Below are 18,781 nucleotides of genomic sequence, written 5' to 3'. Positions count from 1 at the left end.
CCACCAAAAAGGGGGTGGGCACCTGAGAAGCAGTTTTTAACGTCACAGCAAAACATGGGAGCCACTACCACCACAGTCCTTACTAGGCGCTCCCTCCTCCTGTCCACAACCAGAGGGGACGCTGAGGTCCTCCTATCACTCAGGAACCCCGTGCTTGAAGGCCACGCTGTCTGGGTCACTGCTGAGTAAAGCGTGGCCCCGCCTTACCCCTCCGCCGTGGAGAACGCAGACCTCAGCCTCCGCAGCGCAGACCTCCCGCCAGCCGCCCTCCCGCCAGCAGCTCAGAAACGAACCGGCTCCTGTTACTGCTTCAGTGCGTTCAGCCAATGGGCTTGAGGATCCAGAGTTTACATGTAAACACTGGAAAGAGAATATTCTATCATAAAAGGGAAGAGAATGAAGACAACTCAGCAGTTCGCTCTTCCCCCACGAAGCACCAGTGCTGCAGTCGGAACACACGAGGAAAACCCCACTTCCCTCACCTCTGGCTCCTCAGTGAAGGACACCAAGACCCTGACCAACATCCCTCCCCAACGAGACCCAAAAACTCAGAACGCACGATACACTGCCTGGTAAAGCTGCACACGCGCGCGCGCGCGCACACACACACACACACTCTCCAGACCTTTCTGACCAACTTCTAAACAGTATCGCTTTAGGAAGAATATTTAATTTAAAAAAATAAATTAAAAAAATTAAAGCACATTTAGAACATCAAGTTTTGGTGATCAGGATAGGTAAAGTAATTTTATTACAAATTTCAGGATTTAAAAAGTAACCTGTTACATTTACTAGGATAAATCTGAGATGACCTGTCTCAAGCACGTGTGTCCCCATCCGTGACACTGACCTCAGGCATGATGAGACGCGGTCCACCCGTGAGGGATGCTGTCAGCGGATGAGGCTACGCTGAGTCTCCACGGGCACGTGCTGACCGTGATCATTACGGTTTGTCACTCTGGCATTTGGGCCGTGACGAGCTCAGTGTGAGCCTCCGTTATGGAACTCTGAAAGCCAAGCTAGACCCTCAAGGGCAGCCTCTCTTTCCTGCTTTTTACTTCAATGATATTTAGGAGACTTTGTGTACTGAATGAGAGTTATGATTCCCCAGTCTGTAAGCCCACATGTGGAAACCCTTATCATCTGGCAAGAGACTGCCGAGGAGCGGCCTGACTGGGAAGGAGGCTGAGGCCAGAACCTGGGAATCCCGCTAGTCCAGGTCACGGACAGCGATGCCCAGCAAGAGAGACGCTGCCGGCTGGCGAGTCCCCGTCGGCTCAAGGGTGCCCACAGACAAAAGGGCTGCGAGCAACCTCGATAGGCCAGCTAAGCCACCCTCCAGCTTCCGACGCGGAGACAAACTTGCCCCGCAGTCACGGACAGGGGCCCCAGGTCTCTTCCGTCTCGTACGTTTAAAGACTAAAGGCAGCATCTTTACAAGGGGAACTGCGGGAAGCATCGGGCGAGCCCTCTGCACGGGGCCTCGGGGCACCCTGGGGCGAGGCGGGCAGGGCAGTACCTGAGAGGCGGCTGAGACCCAGCAGAGCACCTGGGCTGCGGGACTGAGGGCGGGAAGAACAGAGGAGCTGAGACCCCAGGCGGGAGCGCGCCAGCAGCCGAGGGGCCCACAGCCACGCCCTCCTGCCTGGGGTCGGCCCCCCAGGCCCCCCCACGGGGACCCTCTCGCTCTGAGACTGTGGCTCTCACGGGATGACGTTATCCCCGGGGGACGTTTGGCAACACGGGGAGACACGTGGGGTGGGGCTGCCACCACTGGGGAAGGCGCTACAGGGCTGGTGGGCAGAGGCTGCGCACCCTACAGGGCACAGGCCCCAGGCCCGGGAGCTACCCAGGGGCTGTGGACGCCAGGCGGGGGGCACTTTACACACAAGACCCTGAACCTAGCAGGCGCCCAGGCCTGGGACCTCCAATCAGACCACTGTGCGCAGCCTCCAGCTCAAGCCCTAACACGTGGGTCGGCCCCCTGCCCTGCGGACCCAAGTCCTCCTGACCCCGGAGTGTCCAAGGGATGTCCAGCTAGCTTCTGGCCGCTCCAGTCCAGTCGACACAACTAAAACCTTACACCTTTTTGTGTTCTCTCTCCGAAAAATCTACTTCCTTCTCAGAGCCAGTGCCACCCCAACTGCCACCGCCAGGATGGCAACAGCGGCGGCTGCCCCCCCGAGGAGCAGGAGGGACTTGCCCTCAGACGGCGGGCCAGCCTCCTCGGGGCCGCCCGGGGAGGGCCCTGCGCCCAGCCCCCCCCACCCGCGGACCGCCTGCCCTCCGCCCGGCGGGGCTGCTGGGGGCTCCACCGGGGGCTCTAGCGGCGGGACCCCCTCCTGCTCCAGTTCGGCAGCTCCGGACCTGGCCGCTCCCGCCCCTTCTTCAGCGAGTTCCACGAACAGAGATGTCGTGGGACTGGCTGGCTGGCCGGCCGACCCCTCGGGGCCAGGCTCCCCGGCCGCCATCAGGGCAGAGGCCGCCACAGCCGCCGCCTCCGCGCCCTCGGGAATCTCCTCTTTCTCCACGTGCACGATGTCAGAGTTGGAGGAGTTGTTCTCACTCTTCTCTCCAGCCCCGTTGCTGTCCAAGCTCTTGACTTCTTCGGGGTCCACTGTGACCTGCTGCCACGACTCGGGACCCAGGGACACCGGTGGGCTCTCGGTGCGCCAGCTCTGGCTGCTGGACAGCGACACGGGGAAGCCCTCGGCCTGCCAGGACGCCGTCGCGGTCGTCGGAGACTCCGGGGGGCTGGCGAGCGTGGAGCCGCCACTGGGCAGGATGTAGATGTCGTTGCTGTCCTCCGCGGCGCCCGCGGGGCGCTCCTCGTCCTCTGGCTCCAGGGCAAAGACAGCGCCCTAGGAGATGAGGGGGGCAGTCAGTGCAAAGAAGGGGAAACAGACCTAAAATAAATGTAAATCTGGAGGCAGCCCCTTTCCTAAACTGAACTTGCAGGGATAAATGCACTGTATAAACCTACAGTTTTTGGACTGAACGTGTTTGCTTGTAGACCAACACAGGGGAAGAATTTTTAACAAGACGATCCTCTGACCAGTTTCTTCAAAGCTGAAAAAGCAAAAAGCTGATTTATATTCTAATCAATTTATACACATTTAACGCAATAAATAATGCAACACAGCGGAGAAAAAGGCAGGCAGCTTGTGCCCTAGGGATCTATCGCTCGGCCGGGCTGGTGCCGTCAGGAGCCCAGACAGGGAAGGAGGCGCTTTGCTGGCAGCTGGGGAGGTGCAGGAGCCTGGCGGAGGGACGTGTGAGGGGCGGGGAAGAGCCACCGCCCAGCAGAGGCCCAGAAACGTCAGCCGGGGACGGGAAGCAGCCTGCCGTGACCAGGGAGGTGCCGGCAGCAGACGCCACGGCGCTGACTCAACGGCAAGGGAACGGTCATCGGCCACTCGGTCATGGATGAAGCCGCCCCGACGATGGGGAGGGTGCGGGGGACGCAGGCCTCCCGCCCTCCTGGCGGCGGGAGCCACACGGCAGCAACACGGCCACGGGCGCTCCAGGCTCCCTGCGGGGGCTGTGTCAGCTCCGGTCACAAGGAAGAACACGACTCAATTTTGGTTCTTGACAAATTCACCATCTAGACGTGAAGACCGACACAGGAGGCACACATTTCACCGCGACACCGGCAGCCCTAAGGCAGGGGACACACGGGGACCAGGAGGTTCGTGGCGGAGACAGACGGGAAGTCACCCAGAGTCTGGACGACACCCGCAGATGCTACGGAGTCTGCAGAGCATATGCAAGCAAACCAATTTCCACTCTACTTTGTGGTTACGGTGCCGTTTATACGAAGCAGAGTAGTTCTGCTCTGTGATCCGGTCACACTCGAGTTGTCTGGAGATAAGCAATATGGTCCCTTGTGTCCCCTATCCTTAGACTCACATCTGCAGCCGACGGCCTGAGGGTCAGAGAGATCCACGTGCTCACCAGTGGGAACTCCCACCAAGGGCTAAAAACAGAACCTCCAACAGCAAGAACTGATTTAAAAAGCAAAACAAAGGAACCATAATAAAACAGGTAAAAATTTTAATCCTCAGAAAGGAGACCTTTGCTACTTTTTATTTAGGGCTCGAAGCCAAAACAAGTGAAATGGAAATTTCACAAGTTGCATCGTGAAGAAATGAGGGAAAAGTTAACAAACTAAAACAGAATTTAGCGTAAAACTACTGTTCTCTTTATTTTTAACAGCTCAAGGCTGAGAGTCAGGAACATTCTTCATCCCGTATCTGGAAGACTTCTTCATCCAACCAAGATACTGGATCAACACGGTTGTCAAGTGACAACTCTGGGGGACGATATGGCCCCAAAGCCAGTCAGACTTAGTTGCCTCTTTCCTTGCTGTCATGGACTCTCTACCTTACGACTTATTTCTGTATTTTGGACGTGATTATTTTAATGACGATTCACCAAAAATTTTGTGCTTTTATGTAAGAAGTTTTAAAGAAAGAATAGATGACCATTGAGACTTTCACTCCTGGTCATCTGAAGCAAAAATATAAAAATAGAGGCCTCTCCCTTGACTATTACTGTCATTAATGAAGACTAGGCTTTCAATAGAAGATAAAGCACTGTTTTGGGTAATACTTTACCTAAAACTTAGCACATTAGGGGACTAACATCTACAACTAGCCTTAGATCCATTCCAACAATTTAAATAATTTTTAGCACAAAATATGTATATTGCTGGAAACAGCTATCTCTTTAGTCCCACTGATACAAAAAACAGAAAGGAGTAACTTCAAGGGCTCAAAAATATAAAACGGATTGGGACCAACTAGAGTTTAAATATGCATGAAGGGGGAACTCCCTGGAGGTCCGGTGGTTGGGACTCCACACTCTCACTGCCAATCCTTGGCTGGGGAACTAGATCCTGCAAGCCGCACGGCGTGGCCAATAAGTAAATAAATATGTACAAAGAATCAGAAAACTATGTTTTGTTTAAACACATGAAGCCCAGTGAGATCAGGTAACTTGCCCAAGGTCCCTCAGCTGCTGTGAGAACTGGACGCCAGTGTCCTTTTTAAGATTTTACTGAAATTAATTCATTTCACTTTCACAGATAAGGAAACTAAAGCAACTGAGATGGGTAAGTAATTGGCCTGAAGTCCAAAGCTGGGACTGGATCTAACCAGGCCGTTCACCTGCAGGGCCCACGCTTTCGTCAACTGTGCTCCCCTAACGCTCGAGCCCAAGGCTCCCCCCAACCCCAGACTTCCACACTGGTGCTTTTTCCTCAGTTTACAGCAAGAAGCAAATGGAAAAGGTTATTCTTGGTGTTTTCGTCAAGCAAATACACAAAGATATATTCATGAAACCCTTCAAAGAAAAAGGGAAGTAGAGAAGAAACAAATACGGAGGTAAAGGGACTCTTGTAGAATAAACGTAAGATAAAATGTAAGCGTAACCTTGGTTTTAGTGGTAGGAACGAAGTAAAAACAGCTTGGAGATCACTCAAAGAACCATTTCAAAGTGTGCGGCAGTGCTTCACCACGTCTGTATTAACCACATTTGCTTCGAGTTTTGTTTTGGTTCACACCAGTTACAAATTATTCTGCCACTTCAAGCAGTGTTTCACACACAGGGTCACAGCGGCCAATGAACTTAACTGTTCCAGCCGAGGACACCGGGGCCAACTCCCAAGACCCCACTCCCTGGTAGCTCAGAGACCCACGTCCCCTGGAGTGTACCAGCCAACCCGTATCATTACGATCTCTCTCTCAAGTATTCACCGGAAAAGACAAACACAGATACCTTGCTTCTCTACATTCAGTCAAACAGGGTACTAACGACCAAATGCCTCTTAGATCGCTATTAACCTAAAATAAGAAAAGAGAGGGAATTCCCTGGTGGTCCAGTGGTCAAGACTCCACACTTTCACCACCAAGGGCCCAGGTTCGATCCCTGGTCGGGGAACGAAGACCCACAAGCCTTGAGGCGCAGCCAAAAAAATAAAAATAAAACAAAAACAACAAAAAACCCCAAAGAAAATACTGTGAGAGAGACTCAGAGAAGTAACTTTCCACCTAATGTGATGACCAAGACCACAAAGAATACATTTTAAACACAGTGCAGTACACACGCACACTCACACATAAAATAAACAGATCTCATGAAACACTAAACCAAACCCTTACTACACTGAAACTACTTCAGTTGCAAAACCCACTTAACTGATTTTAGATCACAAACTATGTGTCACCTCCCATACTCTGTTCTAACCAGTTCTGACCTAAAAGTTCCCAAGAGTCAGTCTTCAAACGTCCTTGATGAAAACAAACATAAACTTTTTGAGGTCTGCAGTTCTTAAAACAGAAATGAGAAGCTTCAAGTCGGAAAAAATAGACAAAAATTTATTTATTTATTTTTGGTACGTGGGCCTCTCACTGCCGTGGCCTCTCCCGTTGCGGAGCACAGGCTCCGGACGCGCAGGCTCAGCAGCCACGGCTCACGGGCCCAGCTGCTCTGCGGCAACTGGGATCCTCCCGGACCGGGTCACGAACCCGCGTCCCCTGCATCGGCAGGACTCCCAACCACTGCGCCACCAGGGAAGCCCCCAAAATTAATTTTATTCAAACTATTTAATATTATTACAGATGACATTTCCCCCAGTAATCTTTCATGTAATCTAAATGTTTCACAGTAAGTATTTAGGTTCGCACATGCCGCAGGAGAAAACCCAGGAGAAGCCCACCCCACGGTGGCCCCTTGCGGGCTCGCAGGCCTACTAGCAGCGGGAGCTGGGCTGTCCCGGCTCATACCCGGCTGTGCCTGACTGCTGCCCGGCAAAGACAGTCACCACCAAAACTCGAAGGAAACTTCAGACTCGAGAAGCGGAAAAACACACACTCTTAGGGACACATCTGAAAAGCTGATATTTGTAAAAATGTACTGTTTTCACAGAACACTTTTTCGCACCATCATTTTTGTGAGCTACAGAAGCTGCTCTTCCATACTGTAATTGATGAAACTGAGGCTCAGCGAAGTTAAATGAATTCCCCCCAAAACTCAGGGCTAATATTTGGCAGAGCTGGGGCCACAAACAAATTGTGATTCCAATCTCAACGCCCATACTCTGGCCAGGGAGAAAATAAGGTAGAAGGCAAGCAAACAAGCGTGCGTGCACACACATACCCCCGCTACCCTGCAGTCCCAGCACCAACAGTAGCAGACAGTCACTCTCCACTTCTCTCTCTGGAAAGCTGGCCGCCAGCGGACATGTGCTCCTGACTGCGCCCCAGCGACCCCGGCCTCCTCCTGTCCTCCGAGCCCCGTAACACAGCCACCTCACAGCACAGAACGTGCCACCCCGCCCTGCCCTGAGCCCAAGGAGGGCCCATTTTACTCAGCTTCTGGGTGGCAGCGCCTAGCGGAGGGGCACAGCACCCACAATCAGCTAAGGGTTACTGGGTAGAAAACCGACACTGTAACTGCGGAGCGCTGGGGGCTCAGTGTGCACAAAACTGAGAAGCAAAACCTTCCGAGGGACTTGCAGCTTCCCCGTGGAAGGACCTGGACGTCTCCACTCCACCCCGAAGTGGGTTAAAAAGCTGAATGACCAGAAATCTCAAAGACTGTAAGAGAAGAGAGGTGATGCCACAGGGCAAACCGCTGTCCCGAGGCTGGAGACGGATGGGCGGGGCTGGGGGTCACCGGGGGACCAGTCCCAGGGAGGCCCTGCAATTCTGAGATTCACCTCTACCCCCCTGGTTCCCTGCTCCCGGGCGAGGGGGAAAATGAGCCCTGATCTTCCTGACAAGCTGTGTCCTCAGGGGGAACCAGTTAACCACAGCCTAACTGCCCAAGAGGAAGGAAAATACTCGCCGGCAGCCCACTTCAACCTTCCAGTCCTGCCCCATGTAAAGGAGGAGAGAGACACAGAAACTCTGGCCAAATTCACGGGGGGGCACAGGCTCACCCACAGAGCCTAGTCACAGGACTCCAACGCGCCCGCCACACACCTCGCCACCACGTCACTACGTCACTGAGGCCTATTTACCTTTTACCCAGGACATCATGTCCGGCTATCCAGAAAAAATGACAAGGCAAACCAAAGGCAGAAGAAAAACACGCACACATTTGAAAAGAGGGAGCAAGTATCAGAACCAGACATGGTAGGGATGCTGGAACTATCGATCAGGAATTTAACACAACTATGATTAATCTGCTAAGGGCTCTAACGGATAAAGCAGACAGCACACAAGAGCAGATGGGCAATGTCAGCAGAGATGGAAATCCTAAGAACCAAAAAGAAAAAATGCTAGAGATGTAAACACAACACCACGGAGCAGAAATGAAGAACGCCCCCCCCCTTTTTGGTCATGCCGAGCAGCTTGCAGGACCTTAGTTCCCCAACCAGGGATTGAACCCAGGCCCTGGCAGTGAAAGCGCCGGTCCTAACCACTGGACCACCAGGGAATTCCCATGAAGAATGCCTTTGATGGCCTTATTATTAGATTCCACACTGCAGAGGAAAGAACCTCTTAGCTTGAAAATGTCTCGACAGAAACATCCCAAACTGAAAGGCAAAGACAACAAAGACGGGGGAAAGAAAACAACAGGGCATCCAAGGACTGTGGGACAACTACGCAAGGTGTAACACACACACCTGGAACACGGAAGGAGAAGAGAGAAAGGAACAGGAGAAAAATATCTGTAACGATAATGACTAAGAATGTCCCTAAATTAACGTCAGACAGCAAACCACAGATTCAGGAAGCTCAGAGAACACCAAGTACAATAAGTGTCCAAAGAACTACACCTAAGCATGTCATTCTCAAATTACAGAAAATCAGAGGTAAACAAAAAATTCTGTGACAAGTCAGAGGAAAAAGTATCTTACCTAGAGAGGAACAAAGATAAGAATTACATCTAGCTTCTCACCAGAAACCAAGCAAGCAAGGAGAGAGTGGAGGGGAACATTTAAAGCGTTGACAGAAAAAACCTACTGACCTAGAATTCTGTTCCTGAGAAGTTATCCTTCAAAAATGAAGGAGAGGGTGTGGAGAACAGGGAACCCTCCTGCACTGTTGATGGGAATGTAAATTGATACAGCCACTGTGGAGAACAGTATGGAGGTTCCTTAAAAAACTAAAAATAGAACTACCATACGACCCAGCAATCCCACTACTGGGCATATACCCTGAGAAAACCATAATTCAAAGAGTCATGTACCACAATGTTCATTGCAGCTCTATTTACAATAGCCAGGACATGGAAGCAACCTAAGTGTTCATCGACAGATGAATGGGTAAAGAAGATGTGGCTCATATATACAATGGAATATTACTCAGTCTTAAAAAGAAACGAAACTGAGTTATCTGCGAAGAGGTAGATGGACCTAGAGTCTGTCATACAGAGTGAAGTAAGTCAGAAAGAGAAAAACAAATACCGCATGCTAACACATATATATGGAATCTAAACAAACGGTACTGATGAACCTAGGGGCAGGGCAGGAATAAAGACGCAGACATAGAGAACGGACTTGACGGGGAAGGGTAAGCCGGGACGAAGTGAGAGAGTGGCATGGACATACATGCACTACCAAACGTAAAACAGCTAGCGGGAAGCAGCCGCATAGCACAGGGAGATCAGCTCGGTGCTTTGTAACCGCCTACAAGGGTGGGATAGGGAGAGTGGGAGGGAGGCTTAAGAGGGAGGGGATATGGGGATATATGTATGCATATAGCTGATTCACTTTGTCGTACAGCAGAAACTAACACAACATTGTAAAGCAATTATACTCCAATAAAGATATTAAAAAAAGAAAGAAAAATAAAAATTAAGGCAAGACATGTGATCTTAAAAAGAAATGTATTAAGTTGTACAAGTAAGAATATACAAAAAACCCCTGGATTCTACACTTCATATGGGTGAGTGTGTGGCTGTGAATTATATCTCAATAAAGTAAACTATTCACAAACACACCACACACACACATACACACAAGGGAGAAATAAAGATTTTCTCAGACAAGCAAAGATTGAAGGAATTGCTAGTAAACATGCCTTGTAAGAAATGTTAAAAGAAGTTCTTTAGAGAAGGATAATGATATAAGTCAGAAACGCAGATCTACGCAGAGAAAGAGAGGCCACTGAGGAAGAAGTAGGTGAAGGGAGAATAAAAACTTATTTTTCTTATTCTTAATTGATCTTCCAGATAACAGCTGCTCCAAGTAATAACAGCAACAATGTATTCGATTATGTGTGCTTATACAAGTGACATGAATGACAGCAATGACACAAGGGATGCTCTTACAAGGTACTCACTCACTCACAGTGCGCGTGAAGCAGTACAGTGTTACCTGAAAGTGGACTTGGATTAGTTGTAAACGTATATGGCAAACTGTAGGGCAACCACTTAAAGAGGTAAAAAGAGAAATGTAATGGACATGCCAAGAAAGGAGAGAAAATGGAAACACACAACATCCTCAATTAAAACCACAAAAGGCAGAAAAAGAGTGGGGGACAAAAACTGGAACAAAGAATAAGGGCAACAAGTAGAAAACAATGACAAATATGATAGATATTCATCTAATTACATCAATAATTACTTTGGGGCTTCCCTGGTGGCGCAGTGGCTGGGAGTCCGCCTGCCTATGCAGGGGACATGGGTTTGAGCCCTGGTCTGGGAGGATCCCACATGCTGTGGAGCAGGTAAGCCTGCGCACCACAGCTGCTGAGCCTGCACTCTGGAGACCGCAGGCCACAACTACTGAGCCCGTGTGCCACGACTGCTGGGGCCTGCACACGTAGAGCCCGTGCTCTGCACAAAGAGAGGCCACTGCAGTGAGAGGCCCATTCACTGCAGCGAAGAGTAGACCCCGCTCGCCACAACCACAGAAAGCCCACGTGCAGCCAAAAATAAAATAATTTAAAAAATAATAATAATAATTACTTTGAACATCAATAGTGTAAACACACCAACTACAAGAAAGACATTGTCAGACTGGATGAAAAAATAAGATCCGACTGTCTGCTGTGTCTAAGAAACTCGCTTCACGTAAAGACACAGACGCGTTAAGAGTAAACTGACCATGCAGACACTCGTCAGAGGCAAGTGGGAGCAGCCACCAGCCGGGCCCTCTCGAGCTGTTGCCCGCAGCCGCCAGGCAGTTTACACTGCTTCTTCGTCACAGGGGAGTTTCAACTGCAGAAACGGTACATCCCACTATCAGACAAAGAGAAGGAAAAGATGACAAGAGAACCGTTCAAACCATTTAAGTACCAAAACCTAAAAGGGGCAGCTTTCCTGAGTGGTAAGAGGAGAGGAATGTTCACGCAAGACGTGCTCATCTGTGTGCCCGCTGTGCCACCGAGGGTCAGGACAGGGGCTGGGGGCCCTGGAAACAACCCACTGCTACCTGGAAAAACCTGACAAGGACCTTGGCTGTGCACTTGAGCTTGATATCATCCTGAATTCTGAGAAGGCTTACTGTATTTTGGATGGGTTTCTTTTGGGAGGCGAAACATTCAAGAAAAGTGTCCCTAAAGCAAGTGAGCAAGCTGATCTGGTACAGGGGCCACGTCACGAGTGCTTCAATGTCCCCGTGGACCAAGTGGCCACTCATCCTGTGTGCGGAATCCACAGAGCAACAAAGCTGATATGCTGATGAAAGAAAATATCCTCAGCTTGGTGACTGATTATCTTGTATAATAGTAATAGAACATTTCAGGGACTTCCCTGGTGGCGCACTGGTTACGAATCTGCCTGCCAATGCAGGGGACACGGGTTAGAGCCCTGCTCCGGGAAGATCCCACGGGCTGCGGAACAGCTAAGCCCGTGCGCCACAACTACTGAGCCTGCGCTCTAGAGCCCGCGAGCCACAACTACTGAAGCCTGCGCGCCTAGAGCCCATGCTCTGCAACAAGAGAAGCCACCGCAATGAGTAGCGCACGCACCGCAATGAAGAGTAGCCCCTGCTCGCCACAACTAGAGAAAGCCCGCACGCAGCAACGAAGATCCAATGCAGCCAAATAAATAAAATTAAAAAAAAAAAAAGAACATTTCAGAACCAACACCTTTACAACTGTAATTTTTTTCCCTGTTCTTATTCCTCTTTTCTGTTTTATTTTCGTTCTATATATGACCTTGATATAGCTTTTTCCTGCTCACAACTGGTTTAATTTCTTCTTGAAAATATATGACCTATGACTGTTTTGAGTAGTATTTCATATTAAACACACACATATCATTTATAAACCATCTGTGATTGATACTGTAAGAGGAAAACCTAGCAATCGTTAAAATGTTTACCAAAGAAAATATAGCTGAAATGTTAGGTCGAATCCTCAGTCCCATAATATAGTGTGGTTTGGTCTTCAAAGTGCTGGGGAAAAAACCCCTACAAAACTATATTTAGTTGATTATACGACAGTCTATATGAGCTAATGTGTTCTAATGTATCACATAAAAGTGTATTTGGAAATAATAGAAGAAAGTAAAGTCTGTACTATTATATAATATCCAAGGTAAAACACTCACAGCTCTTAAGAAATTTGTAATGCCACGTTTACTGGATCAATTTATGCTACACAACGATACCGAACAATCCCTTCAACTATCAGAAAGCTATGTCAGAAAAGGCTTTTCCCTAATACCTACTGCTCAATAGTAAGCCACCTTCTCAAAGTATTAATGAGGTTTATTTATATAGTTAAAATTCTAATATTGTTTAAATACCAATATTTTACTAGTTGTTGTTTTATAGTCTAGTAAGTCTTCGTTTAGATACTTAATGCTTTGTTAACTATGGTTTTATATTTCTAAGTATTTAAACCTTGAATTTGATCATTGTTGTGTATACTTTTTTTTTTTTTTTTTTTTTGCGGTACGCGGGCCTCTCACTGTTGTGGCCTCTCCCGTTGCGGAGCACAGGCTCCGGACGCACAGGCTCAGCGGCCATGGCTCACGGGCCCAGCCGCTCCGCGGCATGTGGGATCTTCCCAGACCGGGGCACGAACCCGTGTCCCCTGCATCGGCAGGCGGACTCTCAACCACAGCGCCACCAGGGAAGCCCCTGTTGTGTATACTTTTAATGAAACATGGGGACCTCCCTGGTGGTCCAGTGGGTAAGACTCTGTGCTCCCAATGCAGGCGGCCCAGGCTCGATCCCTGGTTGGGGAACTAGATCCTGTATGCATGCCACAACTAAAAAGTCTGTGTGCCACAACCAAGATCCCACATGCCGCAAGAGCCGGTGCAGCCTAAATAAATAAATAGTTAATGAAACGTGGAACGTATTTTATTATAAAGGGGAAAGTACCAAATACTTCACTGTTTATATCCAGAGAGTTTAAAGCCTGAGATAAGAAAGCTATCATTAAACAACAAATTCAAGAGATGCTCAAACTGGTTTACCACTGAAAGAAGACCTGTGAAAATAGGTTAGGCAGGTATGCAGATTGGTTGTCTCCCTCCTTGCCATTCTCACCGCACATCACATCTGAAGCACCCGGATGGGTCATCAAATGAGAAATTTAGCATTACACACTGAGAGCGCTGGAAACACTGGTCTTCACGTTTCCATTTTCCCTCTCCCAGCCCTGCAGCATGTTACTCACCTGGTTTTAATGCTACACAAATATTCACAGTCTCATGCCTATTTGCTTTGGATGCTGTGTGCCGAGCTGTAACAAGATGTTGTTTCTTTTGTTATCTGTATACAGCTGCTTGCTTTAAATTAGTAGATTCTCAAATAGCTTTCCTTGCATGTCTAAAATACAAATACTGCATGTTAAAGGAAGGAAGGAAGGAAGGGAGGGAGAGGGAGTAGCTACATTAATTTCACACAGAGCAGATTTCAGAGCAAGGAAACTTATCAGGGATGAAGAGGGGTGTTATATAATGATAGAGGGGTTAAACCTCCAAGAAGATGTAATAGTCTTTGATATGTACACACCTAACCAAAGAGCTGCAAGAGAAACAGATGAATCCACCAAGACAACGGGAGACTTCAACAGCCTCCACCAGAAATGGACAGCTCCAGCAGGCAGACAACCAGCAGGGTACAATAGACACCTATAGACTACTTCCATCCAACCACAGCGGACACACCTGCTTCCCAAGCTTACGTGGAATATTCACCCAGACCAAATTCTGGGACATGAAACATACCTTAACAAATTTAAAAGAACAGAATTATACTATGCCTGCTCTCAAACCGCAATGGAATGCAACTAGAAATCAATAACAGAAAGACAGCTAGAAAATCCTCAAGTACTTGGAGATTAAACAATATATTTCTAAATAAAACATGGGTCGAAGAATAAATCTCAAGAAAAATATAAAAAATCTTTTGAAGTAAATTAAAATAAAACTTATTAAAATTTGTGTGAGACAGTGAAAGCAGTGCTTAAGTGGAAAGTTACAGCATTGAATGCATATATTAGAAAAGAAGAAAGATCAAAAATCAATCATCTAAGCCTCCACCTTAGGAAACTAGAAAAAGCAGAGTAAATTAAATCCAAAGTAAGCAGAAGAAAAGATAATAATAAAAATAGAGCAGAAATCAATGAAATTGAAAATAGGAAATCAATAGAGAAAAATCAACAAAACCAAAAACTGGTTCTTTGAGAAAATAAATAAAATTAATAAGCCTCGGGACTTCCCTGGTGGTGCAGTGGTTAAGCATCCACCTGCCAATGCAGGGGACACGAGTTCAAGCCCTGGTCCAGGAAGATCCCACATGCTGCGGAGCAACTAAGCCCGTGCACCACAACTACTTAGCCTACGCTCTAGAGCCCGCAAGCCACAACTACTGAACCCGCAAGCCACAACTATTGAAACCTGCGTGCCTAGAGCCCGTGCTCCGCAACAAGAGAAGCTACCGCAATAAGAAGTACATGCACCGCAACGAAGAGTAGCCCCTGCTCGCCACAACTAGAGAAAGCCCACACACAGCAATGAAGACCCAACACAGTGAAAAATAAAGTAAAATAAAATAAAAAAGGAACTACAGACCCACACATTGCATAGACTTAAAGACAGGATATTTTTGAGACATTTGGAAATTTGAATGCTAACAGGATATTTGATGATATGAAGAAATTATTTTTAATTTTTTTGTGATGTGACAATGGCATTGTGATTTAAAATTAAAAAAGAACCTTTATTTTTCAGAGACACATAGTGAAATCTTTACAGATAAAATTATAGGATGTCTGGATTTTGCTTCAAAATACTACTGTATTAAGAGTGGAAGTGACTAGGATGTGAATAAAGCATAACTGGCAGTAAATTAATGACTGCTAGAACTAAGTGATGGGGGTTCATTATACTCTCGTGTCTGTTTTCATATATATACAAAATTCTCCAAAAGAAAACTTTTTTAAAAAGTAAGCAGTGTAAGAGAATTAAAAAAATTAAAATCCACTGTACCTTCCTCCAAAAAAAGAAAATATGAATAGCTCTATGCCAACAAATCTGAAAATTTACGGATAATATTCTAGAAAGATTATCAAAAGTTGACAAGAAAAAACAGAAACCTTCCCTCAAAGAAAATACCAGGTGGTTTTGAAGGAATGTTATAGGAAGCAAGGCACAGATGATCTGAGTCTCATACAAACTGTTCCAGAGTACAGAAAAGGAGGAACCATTCTTCCCAACTCTAAATTCTTTTATGAAGCCAGCACACCCTTAAAACTGAAACCAAACAAGAAAAAGTACAGGCCAACCTCACTCATCGGGACTGATACAACTAAATGGTGGAACGATTAAAGGAAATTTAACTCACATTAACATCAGAAAAGACAAGGATGGATTCTAATACCAATTCTGTTAATATGGTGATGATTAGTGCAATACATTTTTTTAAAAAGACTCATCAAGAAAAAAAAATTGACATTATTCACACATGGTGTGATTTTCTATGTAGAAAACCCAAAGGAGCCCAGAGATAATCAGAATAATAAGATAGTTGGACAAATCTGCTGGATATAAAGTCAATGTGGAAAAGCCAACTTGACAAAGGAGCCACAGTTATGCACGATGTTAACACTAGGGGAAACCGGGTGAAGGGCATGTGGGGATGCTTTATCTTTGTAACTTTCTTGTAAATCTAAAATTATTCCTAAATAATCTTATTTTAATAAATAATTTTTAAAATTAATAAGTCTGACAATATTAAGTGTTGGGGAGGAGGTACAACAACAAAAGTTCTCATATTTAAAAAGAAAAAGTCTTATATGCTGTTGACAGAGGGCAAGCTGGAAACCACTGTGGAAAACGCTGTGGCATCATCTTGTAAATCAGAACATGTCTATACTCTTGGAACCAGCAATTCTACTCCCAAGTATATCCCCAGAGAAACTCCTGCACATATGGATGAGACTCTTTCCAACAGCAGAAAGGAAGGAATGTCTACTGGCAAGCCTGTGGATAAATAAACTACAGATAAATTGTGACATATTTACACATGGAAACCAAACGCCCATCAACACATCAGCTTGGATCATGTGTTCTCAAAGGGGATGAAGTCGACGGTTAAAACTGGTCTGGGGAGATGTGAGCAATCTTAGATATTACAAAGGCCTGTCGCCCTCCAAAAGTCCCCAGTACCTAAACAGACTTATATCTGTGCTTTTAAAATTTCACGTGGGGAGGAAGGAGATGATAAGGATAAAAATGTCTAAAAAGGAACCTTAGGGGGGTGATAATGAAAAAAAAGTTGACAAATAATGACCTAGGTGAATCTTAAGAATACAACACTGGGGCTTCCCTGGTGGCGCAGTGGTTGAGAGTCCGCCTGCCGATGCAGGGGACACGGGTTCGTGCCCCGGTCCGGGAAGATCCCACATGCCGCGGAGCGGCTGGGCCCGTGAGCCATGGCCCACGCGCATCCGGAGCCTGTGCTCTGCAACGGGAGAGGCCACAACAGTGAGAGGCCCGCATACCACAAAAAAAAAAGAATACAACACTGAATGAAAACAGCAAGTTACAGAAGAATACGTATGATACTATTTACATAAAGTTCCAAACATACAAAATAATATACTGTCTAGGGATATATACATATTAAAACTATAATTCAGAATAGAAGTTGCCCTTGTGAAGTAGGTAGGAACATGTGGATATCTAGGAGAGGTATATAAGGAGACTCAAAAGTGTTGACTGTGTTCTTTTCTTCAACTGGGAAGAGTAAATACATAGGTGTTCATTTATTATTCCTCACCTCTAAAGTGTAAGTATATAAAAGTTATTATATACTTATTATATATTTTTTCTCAGTATATGTTATATACTTTTATATACTAAGTATATAGAAGTTATTTATACACTTTTTGCTAGTATGAAATGTTTCATAATTATAACCACTTAAAAATACCATACATGGGGACTTCCCTGGTGGCACAGTGGTGAAGACTCTGCACTCCCAATGCAGGGGGCCCACGTTCGGTCACTAGTCAGGGAACTAGATCCCACATGCATGCTGCAACTAAGAGTTCACATGCCACAACTAAGGAGCCCGCATGACACAACTAAGGAGCCCATGTGCCGCAACTAAGGAGCTGGCGAGCTGCAACTAAGGAGCCCACCTGCTGCAACTAAGACCCAGCACAACCTAATAAATAAATAAATATTTAAAAAAAAACCACATATGAATTTAGGAGTAAAATCTTAATTTAACTTAAACTGCAAGAATAGTCTTTCCATTGATCACCATCCAATCACAATATTAAATAACACTGAACAATAATGTTAATGATATTTAACCTATGCTTTTAAAAACAACCATGAGGGGCTTAATTTTATTTTTCTTTTAAGATGATTAAAAAAAAAAAACCAAAAAAAGCTTGAAAGTGCATACCCAGCCACCTTGCTGAATGATGTACTCGGCAGCATGGTCCTCCAGGAAAGTCACACCAAACTGCAGCAATGCACTCAAAGGTTCTTGACCACGTCTTGTCAACTCCAAAAGCATTTGCCGTAGCAAAATCAGAGGCACCAAAACCTTTAAGGCAAAGATGAGAGAGTAAAAAACAAACTGAAATTCTTACCGTTCATTTTATATGTTCAACTACTAGAAAATACACTCCAGTGTATCATAATGGAACTCCATTTTTATTATATTAAAGGAAATAAAATAGTGACCCCTACTGGAATTTTTGAGAATAATGCATGTATGTTTTATACCACGGGGTGGTAGAAATAATATTATATGAAAACAACCGGGCCTGTGTGTGTGTGTGTGCATGCGCGCGTGCATGCGTAACAACATATATACAGGAAATTCACTGAAGCATTATTTATAATAGCAAAAGACCGGAAACAACCCAACAGACCAAATTTTGGTCATCCAGTAAAATATCAAGTAGTTGTTAAAAAGCATAAGATCGTCCACTGCCCAATTACCAAGATTTACTTGCAGTGAAAAAAGATAAAGGAGAGTATGTACAATAATGGTACCATTATTATTAACATTATTGTTAACAGAACAAAACATCTACACACACGTTTGTATAACCCTATAGTATTTTTGAAAAATACCTAAGAAACTGGTGATAGTGGTAGCCTAAAAAGAGGAAAACTAGGTAAGTGGTGACAAGGGTGGGAAAGCATTTTCAAGTGTATGTCTTCTGTACTTTGTGCATTTTGTACCATGGCCTTTTATTCTATTTGAAAACAAGAACTTTCAAAATTATGAGCTATCTTATACAAGTCATCGAAAACCAGAGGTGTTATTATCACTCCTAACAACTTTATGGCTCAATATTTTAAAATCATAAAAATTTATTTCGGAGTCCCTAGTCCCTAACTG

General features: G+C 46.0%; 1 protein-coding gene across 6 annotated transcripts in view; it reads right to left on the bottom strand.

Annotated features, from left to right (window-relative positions):
• Nucleotides 1-719: 719 nt before the first annotated feature.
• The window catches only part of BCL2L13 (BCL2 like 13), a 66,088-nt gene continuing 48,026 nt past the window's right edge, over nucleotides 720-18,781 (bottom strand). For 2 of the 6 annotated variants that reach the window (XM_060164503.1, XM_060164504.1), the window contains one exon: nucleotides 17,837-17,974. Coding sequence is in view for 4 of the 6 variants with exons in the window: in XM_060164498.1 (XP_060020481.1) it covers nucleotides 2,112-2,861; nucleotides 17,831-17,974 (894 nt within the window). In the remaining 2 variants the exon portion in view is untranslated. Of the gene's footprint in view, nucleotides 2,862-13,453; nucleotides 13,469-13,586; nucleotides 13,739-17,830; nucleotides 17,975-18,781 lie in introns of those variants that run through there. The other 4 variants (XM_060164499.1, XM_060164500.1, XM_060164498.1 and 1 more) reach the window with 4 other exon arrangements.

Source organism: Lagenorhynchus albirostris, chromosome 11, assembly GCF_949774975.1.
Source record: "Lagenorhynchus albirostris chromosome 11, mLagAlb1.1, whole genome shotgun sequence".
Taxonomy (NCBI): Eukaryota; Metazoa; Chordata; class Mammalia; order Artiodactyla; family Delphinidae; genus Lagenorhynchus; species Lagenorhynchus albirostris.
Note: the sequence above shows the minus strand (reverse complement) of the source record. Positions and strands in the feature narration are given on the sequence as shown.